This window comes from Tetrao urogallus, assembly GCF_951394365.1.
Source record: "Tetrao urogallus genome assembly, chromosome: 5".
In the NCBI taxonomy this organism is placed as follows: Eukaryota; Metazoa; Chordata; class Aves; order Galliformes; family Phasianidae; genus Tetrao; species Tetrao urogallus.
In genome coordinates this window covers 39,933,766-39,954,016 of record NC_136818.1, presented here as the reverse complement: position 1 = coordinate 39,954,016, position 20,251 = coordinate 39,933,766, and the positions used below count along the sequence as shown (strand labels likewise).

The 20,251-nt window shown below is 39.5% G+C and overlaps 1 protein-coding gene across 1 annotated transcript; it reads left to right on the top strand.

Annotated features, from left to right (window-relative positions):
• Positions 1-5,130: 5,130 nt before the first annotated feature.
• SLC25A16 (solute carrier family 25 member 16) lies at positions 5,131-20,093 on the top strand (the record flags this gene model as incomplete). The annotated part of the gene is made up of 9 exons (XM_079536283.1): positions 5,131-5,233; positions 6,124-6,216; positions 8,450-8,583; positions 10,271-10,334; positions 15,667-15,788; positions 16,309-16,375; positions 17,158-17,320; positions 18,217-18,285; positions 19,937-20,093. 9 exons carry the CDS (start codon positions 5,131-5,133, stop codon positions 20,091-20,093), a joined length of 972 nt encoding a protein of 323 aa, XP_079392409.1.
• Between the last annotated feature and the right edge of the window lie 158 nt (positions 20,094-20,251).

The window sequence follows — 20,251 nt, the reverse complement described above, 5'->3', positions numbered from 1 at the left end:
TTACTGGAAGGCAGAAGAGTCTCTTTAGATAATAGCTCTGTACTTACTACAGCTTTCTTCCAGAGATATGCTGCTGACTGTCACAAGCAGATTCTCAGCCTAACACAGGACTACCATATCTGTGCTTTTATCCAAAGGAATATCAGAATGATACCTGCAAAACAGATACAACTGGACATTGAAGTATTGAAGAATAAAATGCATAAGCCTTTAGTAGCTACACATTGCTGCCATCTTTAGCACAAGAAGTCTGCACTGAGCATCAGGGAGCCACACAAGGCAGCTGCTCCCTGAGGAGCAGGGAGACAAGCACAGTCACACAACCAGCAGGGCAAGGACCACACTGGCCAGCACCTGGTCCTGCTGTGCCCACACAAGGGAAACAGGGTAGGTCTGAGGATAGCAGGTAAATCCAGGGGTCCTGCTGGATGCTGAAATTCCAGGTGATGGGACAGACCTGAGGCCAAACCAAGAAGTCAGCCTACGGGTTGTAATCAGATCTAGGGATCCAAGAGAAAACAATACATGACATAATCTAAGTGAATGCTGGACAGAGCCCAGAGTAGCCAAAAAAGACTGCCATCAAAATCCAGGTCAACTGGCTCCATAGCTCTTCCAAGTATGAACTTAAATAGAAGTCCTGTGTCCATGGACAGAGCATGTGCAGAGACCCCAAACACAGCTGATCAAGGCCATGAAGGCCTGTTAGTTCTCTGACACTGAAATCAGGGATGTTGGCCCTAAATCACTCCTGTGGAGTCATCCAGATCAGATCTCCGATCATACGCTATCAATCCCATGAGGAGGGGCTAGATTTGCTTGATGCCAAACCTTAGTTAAGCCTTTCACAAACTGAAAGCCCTAGGAATTATACCACAAAGACATCTAAGCTGCTCTGCAGGGGAAAGATTGGATTTTTCCAGGTCTATGTTGGCTTTTGGGGCCAAACGATTACAATGGAAATATTATGGTGAGACATAAGAACCAGTACCTTGTTCAATCACAAAGCATAGATTAAAGCATCTACCTTGCAAAGGCTTTCTCATATTTACTGGCTTTGCGGTGAGAGAAGGCAGTTGGCCTGCTTGCAGACCAGACTTGTCCTCGAAAGCCATATGCCGTGCTGATGTGGTGCTGTGCCTGCAAGCCCAGCTGAGCACAAGCCAACCACTTTTAAAGTCTTTGTATCTGCAATACAGATAAATCACCTGCAGAACTGTCAGTTGGCAATATCTGAAAGAGAAGTCTTGAATAGCGTGTGTTTAATGCAGAAACTCTTTAATTCTAATTGTGGTTTTGACAATGACTTCCTCATTTAGTCTTTCTTGGCCTCAGTTCTGTAGATTGTATCTACCTGCGAGATAGGCACTGGAAAGTAAGTTAAGATCTGGAAGTATGCTGAATACAGTTAGTTTAAGCATTAATACTATTTTGTAAGACTGTGATTTCCTCTTCTGCCTCACTTATATTCAGATCCATTGAATTTAATCTAAATATTTTTGATTGGATATTCTTGCCCTGCAGCTGACAGATGACACATAGCAAACAAGTTTTCTAGCTATGGCCCAAGCTTTCCATGTGCCTTTGAAAATGACAACTTGAGAGTAGGCTGTAAGTCAGATGAAATGCCCTCTCTAGGGCAGTAGCTTGCCCCTATTTTCACTTTCCTTGGGAAATCTTGGGCCTTGTTTCACTGCATGTTTGTCCATGAGAATATAATTACAGAATGGCTTTGATTAGAAGAGACCTTAAAGATCATCAAACCCCAACCCCCTAACAATGGTCAGGGTTGCCAACCACTAGATCAGGCTGCACGTGGTCCCATCCAACCTGGCCTTGATCCCTCCCTAGGGATGGGGCATCCACAACTCCTCTGGGCAGCCTTCTCCACTGCCTCACCACCCTCTGAGTAAAGTATTTCTTCCTAACGTTTAACCAAAATTTACCCTCCTTTATTTTAAAGCCATCCCCCCTTGTCCTAGCACTATCTGTGCAAACAGTCACTCCACTTCTTGCTTATAAGCTCCCTTCAAGTACTGGAAGGCTGGATTGAGGCCTTCCCAGAGTCTACTCTTGTTCAAGCTAAACAAAAATTATCCCTTTCCACCACGATGAACTTTCCAGCTATATGCTCTGTAGATTCCAGCCTAACCACTCTGAATATCTGTTGATTATACACTGTCCAACCAATTCTTTATCTACTGAATAGTCCAGCCCTCAAATCCGTACCTCTCCAACCTAGAGATAAAGATGTGTAACAGACCACAACAAAGCCCTTGCACAAATCTAGTGCATGAGAGCAGAATAACTGCTGTGCCTGGCCAACAAATGCAGTTTGGCAGTAAACACTGTGTCTATAAAGAGAGCAGCTAACGCTCTGTGCACCAGCCTGATGTTTATGGCTGCTTCAAGTCTACTGCATTTGTGCAGTAAGTCCTATTAATTTGTTTCAGAGTGTGCTAAGTGCACACCTCCTCCCCACATGTGAGCTGACAGCTCAGCTTGAGAAACTTGGTGCTACAGTATTTGCCAACTCCTTGACTGAATAGTCAAATATTTCTGCTCCTTAAAGACCTCACTGACACAGGTAGGGACTATTATGGTCCTGATTACGCCAACAGGTCTTAATGGCCCTGACCAGCCACACCCATGATCCCTACCTTGCACCCCAAGCCCAGGGCCCAACATTTTTTCCTCTTTTTTTTTTTTAAGCTATACTATAACTATGCTGGCTTTGTCTTTTGGCTCTGTTTCCTCTTAGATCCTTGCTGCTGGATGAGCTTCAGTCTTACCTTCAAATTTTATCTCCTACTGTTCCTGATCTGCCCTTGTGAGCAAACCTTGGATTTACTCAATCCACCTGCTCTGGCTACTGATGGAGCTGGTTCACAGCACCCAGCTCTGTGTTCTGCTGCAGGACTGTGCCCTATTGGCAAGAATCAGCCTGTGCTGTGGTCGCTTTTGGCTCACTCCACCTTAGGAAGCAGTATTGCCTTATTTACTGGTTACCAGGAAGACTGAGGCAAGTTATTGAGACTTGCTCAGTAATTTTCAATCTGCAAGCTATGCTTTTAGAAAAGGAAAAAAAAAATCTTCAAAGTGTGCCAAGTCTTGCGTGGGAGAAGCTTTTGACTGGTGGTGGTTTTGGGTGTGAGTTGAGGCAAGTGAACAGCCAGCCAGCCAGCCAGATCATCTTTCCAGCTATATGATCTCTAAAGACCAGCCTAACTTCTCTGTATACTTGTCAACTCTACATCTGTATATTTGTTGATTTTACACTTAAATATTTCTTCCAGTTTGCAGCTATGCTCTTGAGTATCCTGATGTTAATGCCTTCCCCTATTATACCATCAGTCTGTCTGGGAAGAATGACAGTCTTACAGTAAGTGTAACCTGAAAGACATTAAATATGCTGATAACTTTTAAGAATGGGACATAAAAACAAGTCACTAGAGAAATTCTTTAAAGTGCTTACATGCTTCAAGGTAAAAAGATGAAGTGATAGCAGTGAGAATGTACATAACGAAATATTGCTGTAGATGGTCAAGAAAACAGAATTCCAGAGCACTTAATATAGACAAGTAACTGAATTACATATTAATAAGTTTTAGGCTATGCACAAATTCACTGTTGAATGCACTCCTGTTAGTGCACCTCTGAGACATTTGGCATAATTTCACAATATAAGCTTCTTACTTCTTTCCTAAAAAGTGTGTGGTGCACACTTCTGTAACTCACAAGGTCTAGCAAAGTATCCTCCCAACATACCACACCTCTGCTGAAAGTAAGTAGCAGCCATTTATGCAGCTACCAGACCTTTCTAGTCACTTGTAAAACTACAAAATTTTCGGATGTTGGTGCTGTTGCAATGCTTTTGTGAGAAAACTGTAGGTAGCAGAAATGAAGCTTACTGTTGAAGCTGTCAAAGCATTATGATTGTGTTTCAGTGAGACCTTCTCCTGAGCAGAATCCCAAAAGAATACAAGCTGGCTGGGGTAAAACCATACCAACAGTGGCTATGAACCTGGTTATTTAACCCATAGGATAGTTGCTTTCACATTAGAGAATAACTTGATTAGATAACTTGAGCAAAAATTATGAGTTTCCCTGGTGTATTACAAACATAAGAAGGCTAAGTTAGTGGCTGCAAAGGACACGTTTCAGATTTTCCCAGCAAGAGAAGTCCTTGCACATCCTTGCTAAGTATTTTTTATGGCTGGGAAAAAAAATGCACATTGCAGCAGCCACTCCCCAAATAAGTAATGATCAAACAAAACAAAGTAAAGTTTTCCAAATGCCACAACTTAATTTTTAAGGAATGTTAAAGGAAAAAAATACTAATTTCTGTTGAATGCAATTTGACATCAGCAGAAAGAAAAATGTTCCAGCAGATTTGTTTGGAAATTAGTTTCTTGTACAAGTGTTGACTTTTTTCTTCTTATTGAAAGACTGACCTTTAAAAAAGAGATTTTGACATGTTGAACTCTTGAAACTTGGCTTGATGAGTATGGGGCAAAAAGCGCGAGCAGTACAATGGTCACAGCATTGGCTTTCTGACCAGTGCTGTGTAGGTGTGCTGTCCTCACCTGAGGACAAACTTCTGTCATCGGCTTTTGAAAATAAACTGAAGTGAATGGCTCCTGGTAAGCCTTAAGTGTTCAGCAAAGGCGTTGCGGGCAGCTAGAAAAATCGCCAAGAAAAATGTTGACATCTGCAGACGATTCTGGCGTTTATCACCGTGATTGTGAAACATAACTTCTGCTGTTGCAGCACCCGCTTCCCTTTCTGATGCGTTCTGAAACTTGCGCACGGACACCGAACGTTTCCATTCTCGCAGGGTACGAAGTCCTAGGAAAGCTCGGCGCTGCAGGGCGAGGCGGTCACGTACACGCTGAAGGAACGCCTGCCACGTGCCCGAGCCTCACGGTCCGACCGAACCGAGGCGCAGTTCCCGCGAGCCTCCCCGCAGCCTCTGACGCTATCGGCAGGCGCCGCAGCGCGGCCGGGCGGCCCGGCCGTGGCGCGGCGCGGCCGCAGAGAGGGTGCCGGCTCCGCCCTCGCTCCGCGGCGGCGGCCCCGCGCGGCGCCATGCGCTGCCCGCTCGCCGCCTGAGGGAACCGCCGCTGCCCTATGGCCTCCCCGGCGGCGGCGGCGGCGGCGGGGCCCGGCGCCGCGCTGCCCCCGGGCCCGGCGCGCCGCGACTTCTACTGGCTGCGCTCCTTCATCGCCGGAGGTGGGTGCGGGCCCTCCGCAGCGCGGCGTCCCGGCCGCCTCTGCTCGGCGCTGGGCCCGTCCTGCGAGCCGGCTGGGGCAGGGCCGCTTCTGCGTCGGGGTTCCGTGACGCTCCTGCCGGGGCAGAGCGACCTCGGGAAGCGTGGGCTTTTTAAAATTTATTGTTATTTTCGCCCCTAACGCACTTGACTTCGTACAGGCGGGTGGCTTGCGTGCGTTTCGGAGTCGGTGAGAGGCCCAGCGTAGCTGCCGGCTGAGCGTGCCAAGGCCCCGTGCTGCCGTTGTGACTCCGGGGCAGCCCGCTTATCGGTGCCCCGAGAGCTGCCGGCCGTCGGGCTGCGGTGGTGCGAAGGAAGTCAAGCCAACGCCAAACCGCGCCGCCGGCTCCTTACAGCAGAAGCACGTCGTGTTCTCCCTGCGGGGTGTTGTCACAGGTGTCTTGTAACGTGGCAAGGAGGCGTGAGGTTTATTTCAGGTTTTCTCGTGCTCTCGCTGCGGTTCTTGCTTTCAGCCTGGAGCCCCAGAGGAACGTGTGCGGACGCAGGCTGCCGCTCTGGGGAGCTGCTCTGCCCACACATAGCTCAGGCTGGTACAGAGGAAGCAGGCGTTGCTCTGCGGCAGCTTTCTCTGGAATTTATTGCCGGGACCTGAGCAGCCAGCCTCGGCTGTGTGGTTGAGCAGAAGCAGGTTGTGCTGATTTTCAGTAGAGCTTGAAGAGTTGTGTAGCATACTTTTAATAGGAGCCTTTTGCTCCTAATTGGGACTTTCTCGACTTACTAATTAAGTTTCTCATTACCTACTCCATTTAAAAATAGCTTTTAAAAATCCATTGTTTATCTGCTGAGTCAAAGGGCTTTGGCATCCCATTGGTTTTTCTCTCCCTTTGGAAAGGTGTTGCGGGATGCTGTGCCAAAACAACCACTGCACCACTTGATCGAGTGAAGATCTTGCTGCAGGCTCATAACCACCATTACAAACATCTAGGTAAGATGGCTGCTGCCTGCATCATCAGCATTTTTAAAGTGTGGTATGTATCATTTAGGTTTGCTGATTTATTACGTGATCCAACTGTGATAAAGAGAAGTGCTGATCAGACAGTAGGTTGTTTCTGGCTGGCTCGTCCCTTTGCCATATATTGTGTTAAAAAACACAACAGTGTTTGAAGAACACCCTTAAATAAGAGGCATTGAGCATGTACAAGTGGTACTGGTTGACAGGTTAGAGATGTTAGAATAATCCTTGATACTGCGTAAGAGCTGTAGCTTGATCCTCTTCTTACTGAAGTCAGCAGGAGATTGGTAATCAGAGGTTCAAGCTCGAGATTGTGTATGTAAAAGCTGCCACCACTGGTAACTGCTATCCTTATAGGTGGTACTAGTGTGCAGGGCGTGTGGGAACAGGTGCTTTCCAGAGCCTGGAAGTCCTTGCAGAGGGGCTGGTGTTTACAGAGCCATGAGTGCTGAGACCTGCAAGACTCCTGCACTTACTGCTGCAGACAGAAGTGTGATCGATCCAAGTTGAAAAGAAAAGTGGACTTGTGCTTTGCATGGGCTGATGTGTTCAGCATCTGTGCTGCATCATGGTGAGAGAATAAACTCAGAACTGGCAGCATGTTCAGAACTAGTCTCTGTGGGGCTGTAACAGTGCCCTCTTGTGCGGAATATGGAGATATTTTATGTCATACGTTCTTCAAATGTGTTATAACTTACATTCAGAAAGTCAAGCGTGTATCAAGAAGAAATGTTTCTGATTTAGTTAATTTCTTACATGTCATGAAATTTAGAAGTTTTTGATTTAAAGATCATGTTTTAAAGGCTGGAGAAATAAATATTGAAATGAAATACAAGGGTGGTACGTTAATGGAAGGAAGACAAGAGGCATATGACAGCTCGGTAACACAGTCACTTAAGTATGCATTCAAATGTGCAGCCTGACAACTGAAGGCTGAAGTAATTGGTTTGACTAATATTTTAAATAATTATTTTCTGTTTAGTTTGTTTAGTGCAATAGCTGGCAAGCTAGGTCTTAGATTTGTTCCTATATACAGTGCTATGTGTGATTTTGATCATTAGAAATGCGTTTGACTTGAATTAATGTTCCTGTTACGTGTAGGCAAAGAAGAAAATTATGTGGATGACATACCTGTTTAGTGCAGAGAGAGTAGGTTGGTTCATCATGGCCTCAATAAATCTGTTTCCTGCCCTTTCTCTGTGGAGTTCATGGCATTGTGGATCTCAGAGCATTTGCTGTAAGAAATAAAAACAGTATCTCATCAATTCTAGTCACGGCATAAGCATTTTTAGAGGCATGTAATAAGTGTAAAATATTGAAGATAGATTTAATACTGTATTCTCGGAACCCCTGAAACTAACATTTGCTTGATTTAATTTTTAAATGGAAGCTTATCGTCAGCCTTCCTTGTCTTTTTTGCCTGAAAAGAAGAAATGTGTAAGCTTTTTTCAGGTTCAGCTCTACTGTTATTAAGCAGCTGTGTACGAATGTGAAAACAGATCTACTATTATAGTTTTTTCTTTACTTGAGAGAAAAAAGGCAAAAAAACCCCAGACATGTCAATTTGGTAGCATTTGTGTATAATTAAAAATGCGTTCAACATAAAACTGTAGGTTTTGCCCTAACTTTGTGTGATCTTGCATTAACACCTGTTAAGAGGGAGTAGCGTTGCTTCTTCTTACAATGTCTCTGGGACAGGAAGTGTAAAATGCCTAAGTTGTAAATAATGATAGTCTCAAACTTGTTTAATTAATTTCCTCAGTGATGGTATTTACTTTCTAGTTTGGCAAGTAACAACAGTTGAATGTTTGCGCATTATTTTAGATATTTATTTTTATTTTAAATTGATTTTTGATTTAACTGAAATGCAACTCAGCTTGCTTCCTTCTGTTGCTAATTGTAGCTTTCGTGTGTGAATATTATCATCTGCAGTGGGATTGCTGGTAGTCAAGTAAACATGGGACTGGAGATGCAGGAATTCAGAAAGCTCACTGAATCTGGGAGGTGGGAAAGTTGGTAATAACCTTAAACCTCTTCCCTCTGTCAGTGGCTGGGCATGGAAAAGTGCTTTTTCCACTCTCCATCGTTACAGGAGCAATGAGGTTGGGCTGTATTACTGTGCATACTTTCCTGTTGTCAATAATACTCGCTTGAGTTTTTCTTCCCCAATGTAATTGTTAAATACCTCTTTTTGCATTGCTAACAGGAGTGTTTTCTGCGCTGTGTGCTGTCCCCAAAAAGGAAGGTTACCTTGGGCTGTATAAAGGAAATGGGGCCATGATGATTAGAATCTTTCCATATGGTGCAATTCAGTTTATGGCGTTTGATCAATACAAAAAGGTAGTGGTATTTATTTTGTTCTCTTTTTTTCCCCTGGTTACAGTGAATACTGATATTTTTTAAGTGATAAAAACTAACACTGAAACTTCTGTGTCTTCTTATTACTCTGTACATCTTCCACAAGGTTGCTTGATTTTATCTGAATCTAACCCTTAAAAATGTCAGGGCAACAGTGAAACAGCTTGCAGTGTTTAAGGAAAACAAAATTCCCAACAGTTTTTATAGCTTTGTATTGTATATTGTATGTGTGCCTATGCGTGTACAAGTATATATATATATTAAATCTGCTGTTGTGTTGCTAAAAAACAGTGCTTTGTAAATGAAATAGGAACAAAATAGAAAATGTAAGCTCTTTAATGTTAATTATACTGTGTTGGAGTTTCTTAGTACCTGATGGGTAGAATAACTTCAACTTGCAAATCTGTCTGGCTGAATGACTGTTAGGTTTTACCTGAGAAATGACTGTCAGTGTAGATAAAAATGAGCTGGAAGAAAAGATATGCTTATTTCAATGGCCTGCAAAATGTGCATGTTCCTTTCTATTCTCATGCATTTACTCTTTCCTAATGCATTCATAATAAATTCATCAACATCATTTGTGAAATGTCAGACGTTAGCATGACTGTGTTCTTAAGCTTCTACGTGGTGAAACATGCAATGTTACATTAGTTGTGAGAAATTTCATATTGAAAGCACAAATTTAGTACCATTGAAGTAAACAGTAGAACCTTCACTAGAGAGTAAGTTTCAGATTGGGATTCCTTTTCCAAAAGAGCAAATTCCAGCAGGGTGATGCAAAGAGCTAACTGCAGTGAGCTTGGTATGTTCTTTTATGTGGTAATTATAAATGCTCTTGATCAAAACACTATGCTTGTTTTATGCTGTGTTGAACAAAGGAGTAGGTGATATGTTTTATAAGGAGGTGGTTTAATAATCCACAAATTTCAAGAAAACATTTAATTTCATAGCACTTTCTCTTATCTATTAACAACAGACATTAAAGATGCTTTGCAGGAGAGTTTGAAAGGCAAAAACAAAACCAACAAAACAGTTCTTAAAGAGAGAACATGTGAAATAATCCTGTGAATGATTTGTCATAAGATTAACCACTTAATATTTCTGAGTTACTTGATGTAAGTCTGAAAGCTAGTTTCTTGCAAGACTTAATGTAGTTTAGGAAGTTCTTGTTCTCAATACTTGCTCAGTTTCCCTCTTTTTTTTTTTTTTTTAATGCAGTTGAATTCATAAAAGTTTCCTTATTAGAGTAAGTTTCACATGCTCTGCACGAGAAAACAGTTTTTCTTATTAAATGTGTAAGTCTTCAACTTTGCTCAGTGTTCTTTGCACCTTATAATGTGAAAGAGATAGTATTCAGTTTGCCTTGGTTGAACCAGGTTAATAACTCAAAAAGCAGTCAATAAGCTTCTGAAGTACAAATAATTTCAACTGATCATTCTGCCTAGCTAGAGGAATGTTGGTCCTTTGGTGTCCTTAGTAGGAAATTGGTACCAACCTAAATTTTCAAAAAAAGTTTTTAGCAGTGATTAAGTGCTCTGGTTTGAGTTTGTGGAGTTGTAAACTTGTTATAGGAGCCACAGAGTTTGCATTCATGTGCTGGTGAAACGTTGTGATGCATTTCCCTGTATTTACTCCTATAAAACTGTCACAAATGTTCCATATTTTGTAGGTAATAAAGAAGTACCTTGGGATTTCAGGGCATGTGCATCGATTGATGGCTGGATCCATGGCAGGTATAGCTTTGGACTTGCATTTCAGACATCCTTTTCACTGAAAAGTCAGTGTTTATTCAGAGGGTGATTTAATAAGTTTTCAGGTCTAACTTTTGCAAATTTGTATTGAGTAAAAATACTTGTAAATGGTTAATGTAACAGGTACCTAATTGAAAAATGTGTATTCTTTGAAATTGTTCAAACACTGAATTCCCTGCTGAAATGTAAAGCGTGATATTTGTGGTGTTCATTGTGGCTTCTGAAAAATGAACAATCCAAGTGCCATCAGGATGAAGAATAAAGATGGAGGTTTTAGCAGAATTGGCTCATCAGCCAGTCAGCCATTGCTGTTAAGTTGAACGTAAACCCAGAAAAGTTGAGAGATTCTTTTGGTTTCCCAGAAATGTTTATATTTTTGACGTGTGACGTAGGAATTTGTGCAGTAGCAATAGGAAAAAATGATTGTAAGCTGCCAGTATATAAAGTAATTGTATGTGTCTGTTCTTCTCCTGCTGGTCATTTCTCAGCCAAAGTAGCTCAGAGTGAACAGAGGAAGTTAAACAGTAGTGAGCAAATTTTTGGTCAGCATGGTTCTTTGTATGTGTTTTGACATCGTAAAGCAGTGTTTATACTGTCCATTGACAGTCCTTCATTAGCTGTGATGTATGAAAACGTAGCTTCTTTTTGAGGGGGAGAAAAGGAAAAAACAAATGCAACTATTAGTTAAACTAGAAAGAAGCATGAAAGCATTTTATTTTGCATGCCATCTGAGAAAAGGGTAAGAGAATGAAGAGAGGCAATTCAGAGATCTTAAAATCTAGGAAGACTTGGAAAAATCAGTTAACCTTGTCAGTGTTGACATGCAGGAATTCATAGATAATTCATAGATAAATTTCTAGGATCTGGTGTAGCTTTGAGTAATTTTCTAGTTAAGTCAGTTTTGTGTGGTTAGAGTGACAGAAGTAAAATCAATATACATTGCTGTCTGGTAACCTTGATCAAATGACATGAGTAATGTGGTACATTCTACCAGCAGTATGAGCTAGACATAGGTGTGCAGTGAAAATGAATAGAGCACACAGGTAGAGTAATATCATGACATTGCTGAGTATAAGTAAGGTATTTGTTTACCAGGTAGCATTGGCATTAGATAAGGAGGGTTTGTATGCCAGCAAAATACGGGGGAGGAAAATGTTACCAAGAAGAGCACAGCCCAGAATTTTAGATGTACGAGTTCTCTGGAATTGCAAGCGAGATGAGAAGACTTTTAAAAGCAGCTAGAGATATTTCTAGTTTTAACTCCCACGACTTAGGGCGCCTGTAAGGGGATGTTATTTTGCTTCATCCGTATTTAAATAACTAAAGGAGAATGTGCTTCATGCACCTTAGTGTTGGTGGAGAGAAGTCTTTACAGTTTCATAAGGGGTAAGGCTGTGCAGCTGAAAATGGCTAGGTATTTCTTTTTGTCCCTGTTGTGCCCAGCTGCCTGCATTCACATGAGTGCATGATACAGTTACTTAAATCTTGCTTGTGTCAGTGTTTCCAACATTGCTAACAATCATCAGACCCGAATCAGCTTCAAAATGGTGGGAAACTTTTTAGTATCTTTTGTAACTGATAAACGGGATCAAAGGCTTATCCACAGGGAAAGGCAAGGCGGGGAGGTAGTGGAATGAGAGTCAAGAAGAAGCTATTGTAATGCATACGTTTAAGGAGGCCGAGCTAAAGTTACTGGGGAAACTTCAACTCTGAATTTCCTGAGTCTTGTGTGATTCAAATTTCAGCTGTAACACCTCATTAACAGATAAATTACTTATAACTGCTTTTAAGTAAAAGCAGAGCTGAGGAGAAGACAGAGAAATCATAGATGTTAGTAGGGTCTAGGAAACGAAGTAGTCAGCTAATGCCTGTATTACAGAAAGGCTTTGCAACTCTGAATATTTCAATTTTCCTACAGAAAAAAAGTGAAGTAAAATACAGAAATGCCTGTTTTTCTCCCCTGCATTTGATTAACCAGGGAGAAAAAAAAAAAAAAGCCGAAAAACCAAAACACACAAACGAACTGACAAAGACCCTAATACAGAAAGCCTGGTGGTTGTTGTTTGATTTTGTTTTACTTAATAAATGCAATTGGAAAATGCTGTGGATTAGAAGAATAATGCGATGTCAATTTTAAATGGGATGTAAATAAGTCATTTAGTCGAGTCAACATTTTAAAACAAACTGAGTCTACTTTTTCAGGTGCAATTTAGCAAGAAATACAGGCAGGTGCTAAGTGTCTAGACATACCCGGACTTGTAAATCATGCAGTTCTTTGACCTGTCTGATGCATGTTCTTTGTCATCAGCTTTTTCTGTCTTCATATAGTTCATGAAGCTTTGCTTTTTACGAACATGCTTTCTTGATAAATTAATCTCTTTTATACTTGTGAAGGAATATGTCTCCTGCAGTTGAAGGCTTTGACTTCTGTTTGTAGTTTTTGAAACTGTACACCTTAGAATAACTTGGTAGTACTAATTTGGTCTATGCAGAGCGTGATGTAGAATTCAGAAAAACATGTGCATCAAATATATTTGTGCTACCTGATCTTTGTAAGCCTGTTTCACTTGTTATTTCTTCACCCTGGGTATTTTATTTTTTATTTCAAGGAAAGAAAATGAGGAATAGTAGGGAAATTGTGAGACAGCTATTTTGCCTATACAGCTAATCTCATTGTCAACTTCCAAAGCATGGACCGTCTAATACCTGTTGTGCTTCATTTGTGCTAAGCCTCAGTAGAAGTTTGTGTAACCCAGTGTCTTGTCCCCAAGAGTGGTCAGAGGTGCTTGAAGCAGTGATTCAGTAAAATGTTCTCTCTGTGACAATTTTTTTACTTCAGCGGGGTAGGTACTTCTGAGTCAACATTTGCAATGAAAAAGTTGCTGTATTTGAAGAAAGTAGTACCTTAGAGGAGGAGGAATGGTATTTGTCCTATTAGGATTACTTCAAATAAGATTTCAGATAAGATATCTTCAGATAAGATAAGATGGGATTTGCTGTACCTGTCTCTGAACTGGGCAGAGACTTCCAATTCTGTCCTGTTAAACCAGCCATGGGAGAGATTTCTGGATAGACTTATGTTAGTTGAAAAGCATTGCTTCCTCGGGAGAGAGAATCAGCCTTAAGGTGTTCTGGTCTGTCTTCTGTTAAGTCATAGTCTTTAGGGAGCAGAGATGAGATTAGTGTTTTTGTAAACTTCTCCAAACCTGACTACTGTTCCTCACAGAGAGATGATGTCTCTCCTGAGCCTCAAAGGAAGTGTGGATCCTTCCTGGACATAACATTCAGCTCTTATGAACAGTAAGCAGTAACATGCCACTTTGAGTTGCTTCAGGAAAGCATATTTTGTAGCTTTTTCAAACGGCAAAGCTTAGAAATCCTTTTTTTTTTTTTTTTTTCTTTTCCTCCCCAGAGTCCATCTCTACACAATTTTAAAATAAAGTGAAAAAATGAGTCCTATTTAAAGGTCCTGTTTAGTGGATATGACTTCTTTCAGTCCAGTCTGATTTTTTTCTTCTGACTTGTGCTGTTTTTGGACTTAGTGTTGAATATTAGTACTCCTACTAACTCTTGGTTGGTCTGTTTGCTTGTCTTTGTACAGAGAATATTCCTGGATGCTTATCAGTGCATGACATGAAAAAAGAAGGGGGATAAGTTTGCATTTTGTATTAGGATAACTTTCCTGTGAATTCTTTAAGCTCCATAAAAGCCTTTTCTTTTTTTCCACTCTTTTATTGAAATTGCTTGAATTGTCAATTTTACAGTATTTCTGGACATCTTGGAAAATTCCTTGTGAAAAGGGTGCAGGGACTGAATTTAATAATGTAGGTCAGTGGAAAGAGTCCTAAGATTGCTCTGGTGTTTTGCAGCTTCCAGCTTTTGAATCCTGTGGGTGAGACTGTATCAAAAATCAGCTGCAGTTGCCTGCTTTTTGTGGAGGAACGGTCCAAAATATCTAAAAAGATGTTTTTTGTCTTCTAGAATAAATGTTACTGGTAGGAAACTCCAGAAAGACACAAACTCAGTTGATGGTTGACCAGTATCAGCTTTTTCCATAGCCTCTTCATAGTGTTCTTCTTTTTTTTCCTAACCCCCATTTGATGTTGATGTTTTATGTCAAGATCCTCCTGCCACTATTCAGCGACTGTTCTCTCTCCGGATATGAAAGTTAGCACACTTTGCTGAAACAGCTGTTGTTTTTTTAAATCTTTCTTTCAATTTCATCTCTTTCCTGTTGTGGCTTTCTCTTGACCTTATGCAAGAGGTGGGAAATTGTGCACATACAAAAAGAGATATGATTAACAGACTATTAAAGCTTGAGAGGAAGTGCAGTTACCTACCAGTGCTCAAAAGGTGCTCATCTTCTGTAGGGTCAATTTTAAGGGTGTTCTTTAGATACAGTAGAGCAGCTGCTAGAAAGCGGAATGTAAATCACAAACACTTTTGCTTTCTTTCTCTCTTTTTTTCAGTTATTTTATTTTTATCAGTGCCAGTGTTAGAACACCAGAAAATAATCTGTTTTTAATAATCTGTTTTAACCATTCCCTCCATATAATTTGACAGTAACTGAGTGGCTTAACTCAAAGACTAGCAGTAGCAAGGACTTGGTGTTCAGGTAACTGTTAGAGGAGTTATTCTTTGTACTAGAGGTCTGTTTACAAAATGATAAGTTGACTCCTAAGATTTGATTTTTTTTTTTTTTTTTTTTTTTTTTTTTTTTAGCATCTTGTTAAGTCTAGAAATAGCTGTTTTAGTTAAAGCTTGAAAAACAGGTAGTGTAATGTGAACTGTAAAAATACAGCAATGCAGTGCAGTTCAGTACTCTTCATGACTAGGCTCCTGAATGGACTTAAATACTGTATTTTCAGGTGCAATAAATAAATAAATACATCCACTAATCACATATTTGAATGTTGACACAAGTTTTTGGAAATTAAACATATTAATGGTGCTTCGTTTATTTTCTAGATAATGTAGGATTAGATTTTGTGATTGCAGTCCAGTAAAGGCTGATGCACTTGACTAGCCATATGTTTGTGAGCTATGAAGAAGACTCCTTGATTACAGTTAAGTCTGTAATCAAGGCATAAATGTGCAGCTTCAGTGAACACCAAGTATAAACATAAATCCTTTGTGTGTTGCTGAGGTTCCTGTTTGATAAGTGGGTTTTCAAGTACTTTTTCAACAAAATAATCTTGTGTATGCTATTACATTCACTGCCACAAAAGGAAATTCTGATTTTCAAAATAATCCTAGAAACAGATAAGGTGTAGGTGAGTTTTGTTTGCTTGTTTTGTTTTTGTTTTTAATAAAGGTATTACAGCAGTGATTTGTACTTACCCTCTTGATATGGTTAGAGTTCGTCTGGCATTCCAAGTAAAAGGGGAACACAAGTACATGGGAATTATCCATGCATTCAAGATGATTTACACAAAGGTATTTTTTCTTTTAATCTTCAGTCCTATGAAAGCAAAATATACTCTTTAAATGATGTTGCGCTGCACTGAAATTAATTACCTAGTGGAAAATGAGTTCACTGCGTGCGCACATTGAACTTAATGTAAAGAACTATCTGGATGCTTCCTTCTACTTAGGCTGCTAAGATGGAGCTAAGACTTATATAAGTGGGAGATGAAAACAAAGAAAAGTTGTTTTTCAGTAGCACATAGAAGTGTTACCAAAATATTTGGGGAGGAGGGATATGTGTAATGCCAAAATGTCTCGGAGGTTATGATGCCGGATGCAGATTTTTTTTCATTTTCCCTTCTGTATCTCCTGTGGAGCTAGGTAGTTGTCCCATCAATTCTTCAGACACAAGAAATGCAACTTGGTTTTAGCTCCTTGTTGCTACATGATGCTAGTCAGATTGCTGTTGTGAATCTGTACAAACAGATGTGTAGTTTAAGACACTTGTTGTATTTCTTGCCACAAATGTGAATGTATTTTTCTTTCAAAGGAAGGTGGTTTTAGTGGGTTCTACAGAGGGCTGATGCCAACTGTGGTAGGAATGGCTCCATATGCGGGTAAGTTAAAAACAGAACACAGAAATCCCTCAGCATTTATGTGCACTACTAAGTTTGCTTAATATATTTGCACATCAAATTAAGTAGCTTACATTAAAATGAAGGCTTTTGTATTTTACTGAAAGGAGAGCTAGAAGCATTTGTGGATGTTCAGTCTTTACCTAAATTGATCAGTGTGTGTTGAAGTCCCTTCTGTAGGCAAAATTTACGTTTTCTTGAAATCAGGAGTGAAAGAGAGAAAGTAGTGGTTCTTTTGTCTGCTTCCCAGTTTTATCCCCCAAAAGGTGTGCAGGTTGTCTCCCACATAGATCCGTAAGAGGGCAGAGCCTTGTAGATAGTCGAGTTTTAGAGGCTCTCTATTGGCTCCATCTCCTGGTGACTTCTGTATAAATACTTAGTCAAGCTAAAGCAGTGGATGACGTGGGATGGAGGAACATCAGAAATGACTGCTGAAACTGCACTCATCTTTAGATGATGAGACTTGTTTTTTGGTTAAACAGATCTTAGGGGTTACTTTTAACAGCAAACCAGTAATTTGAAAGCCACAGTTGAGTTATTTAAAGCACTCTTAATGCTAATTATAACCAGTAACTAATTTGAACAGAAATCATGGTAAAGCTCTAAGTATTATTTATCTGTTTCTCTTACTTAAGTAAAACTTCTAATAGGATTGGAAAATAACTTATTTTTGTAATTGCAGCTTTTTGTTTATGATGATGATAAGTACATCAACAAATATTTTGCTCTTTTATGAAAGTACATAAAATTAAATTTCCTTTTAGGTTTTTCTTTTTTTACCTTTGGTACCTTAAAGAGCATTGGACTTGCTCAAGCACCTAACTTGCTTGGACGGCCTTCCTTAGATAATCCCGATGTCTTAGTTTTGAAAACACATATAAATCTGCTGTGTGGTGGCATAGCTGGAGCAATAGCTCAGACGATATCGTAAGTTTGGGTATTGATTGTTATTTTTTTTATATAGATATTTGTTCTAGAAAAAAGTGTTTTGTCTGAGAATATGATTTTTTTAAAAATAAGTCTAGTGTCAATAAGGTTTTTTTTCAGTCAGACTGTGATTCAGTTATTTCATATCGTTTCACTTAATAAGTATCTAATCCTCAGCAGCTGTAAAGATAAATGCACTGAGTCAATTAAAACAAACAGACAAAACTAAAATCAGCTGGAATCTTGTTTGGGATGCTATGAAATTTGGACCATTAACGTCATTTGCGTAACTGTATTATTCCAGTTTATTTTAAGATGGTATAACCTGCAAACTCTAAGAATTCAAAAAAGAAAGCCTAAGATATTGTGCTTAGCATTACTTTCTTATTACTTTGCCTGTTTCCTCCATTCTCATACTGTCCTTGCCATGTTTTCTTTTGGCCACAAATCAAATCGATCTGGTAGACTTCTATGGCATCAGTTTTTCACTGAATCACTCACTGCATTACATTACATATGTAACATGCATTTTCTGTTAATCTTTAAACTGTTTATTTTATTTTTGCTTCAGGCGTCTTCTCCCTCCAGTGTTTTACAGACTGTTTTATACTCTCATCTGATCTTCATGTGTCTTCCTTACTCGTGCCAAATGGAATATATTAAGAGATCTGATTTGCTGGTTTTGGTTGTATAGAGGGAGTCTCCCTTTTTGGAGAACTTTCAGCTGTGTTGAGAATCTAAGCCGAATTCGTGACTCATTGAAAAGGGAGCTTGGAGTTTGCAGATGGACTCTTTATATATATATTTTTTAAATTAAAAACAAACAAACAACACAACAGTATTCGTATAGTCATCACACATCTAGTTGAACTGCTGTTCAAATATCTCCTGTGTAGATATCCCCTTGATGTAACTCGCAGGCGAATGCAGTTAGGAGCAGTTCTCCCGGACTCTGAAAAGTGCCTGTAAGTATTTTCTTTTCACCTTCAGTAACTGAATTCTTTGATATCTGAGTGATGTTGCATTCTTGGTTTAAAAGTTAAAAAAAAAAAAAAAAAAAAAAAAAAAAAAAAAAAAGAGTTCCTGTGCTGTTGATTTCTTCATGCTTTTAGTGAGATGTGTTATGTTTCCACACAGTTGGACAAAAGCTGAGGTTCAAAAAGAAACACCAAAACTGAAGTACAGTTTTGTGTTGCTACTAATGCTGTATATGAGAAGATGTTATGTGCATTTTTACTCAATTAACTTATCCTTAGCATCACTAGGATTCCTGAGGGACAAACTACCTGCTTCTACTGAAACGATGTGTTGTTTCAAGGTATACTTTTAGTGGTTCAGAATCTATTCTCAATATTATTTTATGTAATACTGCTTTATTTAACCTGCTTGATTAACCTCAATTACAGTAACATTGCACACACTGATTGTAGTTGGAGTTCCTACACTTTTTTAGTTACATGCGTGAGTCCAGTAGAGGATGAAGTATCATAATATTCTTAAAATCGTAGTATTAAATTAGGCATCGTGGTGGAAAACATTCTGAGCTTCAAACTGTTTTTCATTGGCAGAGTAAGGTTTTCCCCTTGACTGCTTTCTAGTCCAGGTGCTTCTAAAATAAGAATGTGCTAATTGTCCTTGGATTTTGCTTCCTGCATTTGTGAGAACTCACACTTTTACAATTAGACTTTCCCACTTAACAATTCTGTTATGATTGTTTGGAGAGAGTAGGATAGTAGCCATTTATCTTTAGAGGATGGTAGAATAATAGAAGAAGGAAACCTTGAAGTTTTGAAGCATATTGAAGATGTTTTCAAGGAGTAATAATTTTAATAGCTTGGAAATGTTGAGCATCTTACAGATTTTTACTCAAAGGCTTTGCATTTTAATGACTACTTGTTCAGTTTCAGTACAGGTATGTGAGGAAAATCTTCCTGCTTGCATAACTACTGCAAATTGTATTTCAAATAAGGTCAAATATCGTATTTCACACAAGTTGTTGCCTTTATCTCAAGAAGAAACAGTTTTTGCTTGGAGCAGGGAGGCTTACACATGCGAGTTATAGCATACAGGGCTAAACAGAAACTTTATCTGCAGAAATTTAATGTGTGATCCTGTGCTCAAACAAACAAACAAAAAGAATGGGATGCAAAACCTGAATACTGATGATTAATGTAAGAAGTGTGCACTGCAGTGGGCAAATTTGTTTTTGTTAGTCCATATTACAAAGGAGTAATATTAAACTATTGTCGTCTTCTGTAAGACAAAAATGGTGCTTCTCAACTTCTTCCTGACAGATAGAGAATAATGTGTAGTCACCATTCTGGTATAAAATTTCTGATTATGTCTTTTAGTGCAGATTATTTTTAGGCTGAAGCTTCTTTAGATGGAATTGCACCATCCTCTTTCCAGTTTCCAGCCTTTGAGCCCAGATTTCTGGCAGAAACTCAGTCTGTTTTATGAGTCCTAAAAGGATTGTCATGCTCTGCTATATGGAGTCTCATGTTTTTCCATATGTCGCTTTTAAGAACCAAGTAAAAGAACGTCTTATATTTAAGAAAGTGACTCTAACTATCGAATGTGTATATTCAATAATGATCCAAGTTCCTGTTTTTCCAGTACAATGGTGCAGACACTGAAATACGTGTATCAACAACATGGAATACGAAGAGGACTGTACCGTGGTCTGTCACTGAATTACATTCGTTGTATCCCTTCCCAGGCTGTGGCTTTTACCACGTATGAACTTATGAAACAATTCTTGCGCCTCAACTGAACTTTTTTAAGCTTTAATGTAAAAGTTACGCTGGTGAATAAACTACTTGAAGTTAAATATATATTGTGGCACTGCTGTTGTCGGACAACTTAATTTTAATTGCCAAGATTTAATTAAATTGGAGTCAAACTAGGAGACAGATCATAATAAGCATTAGT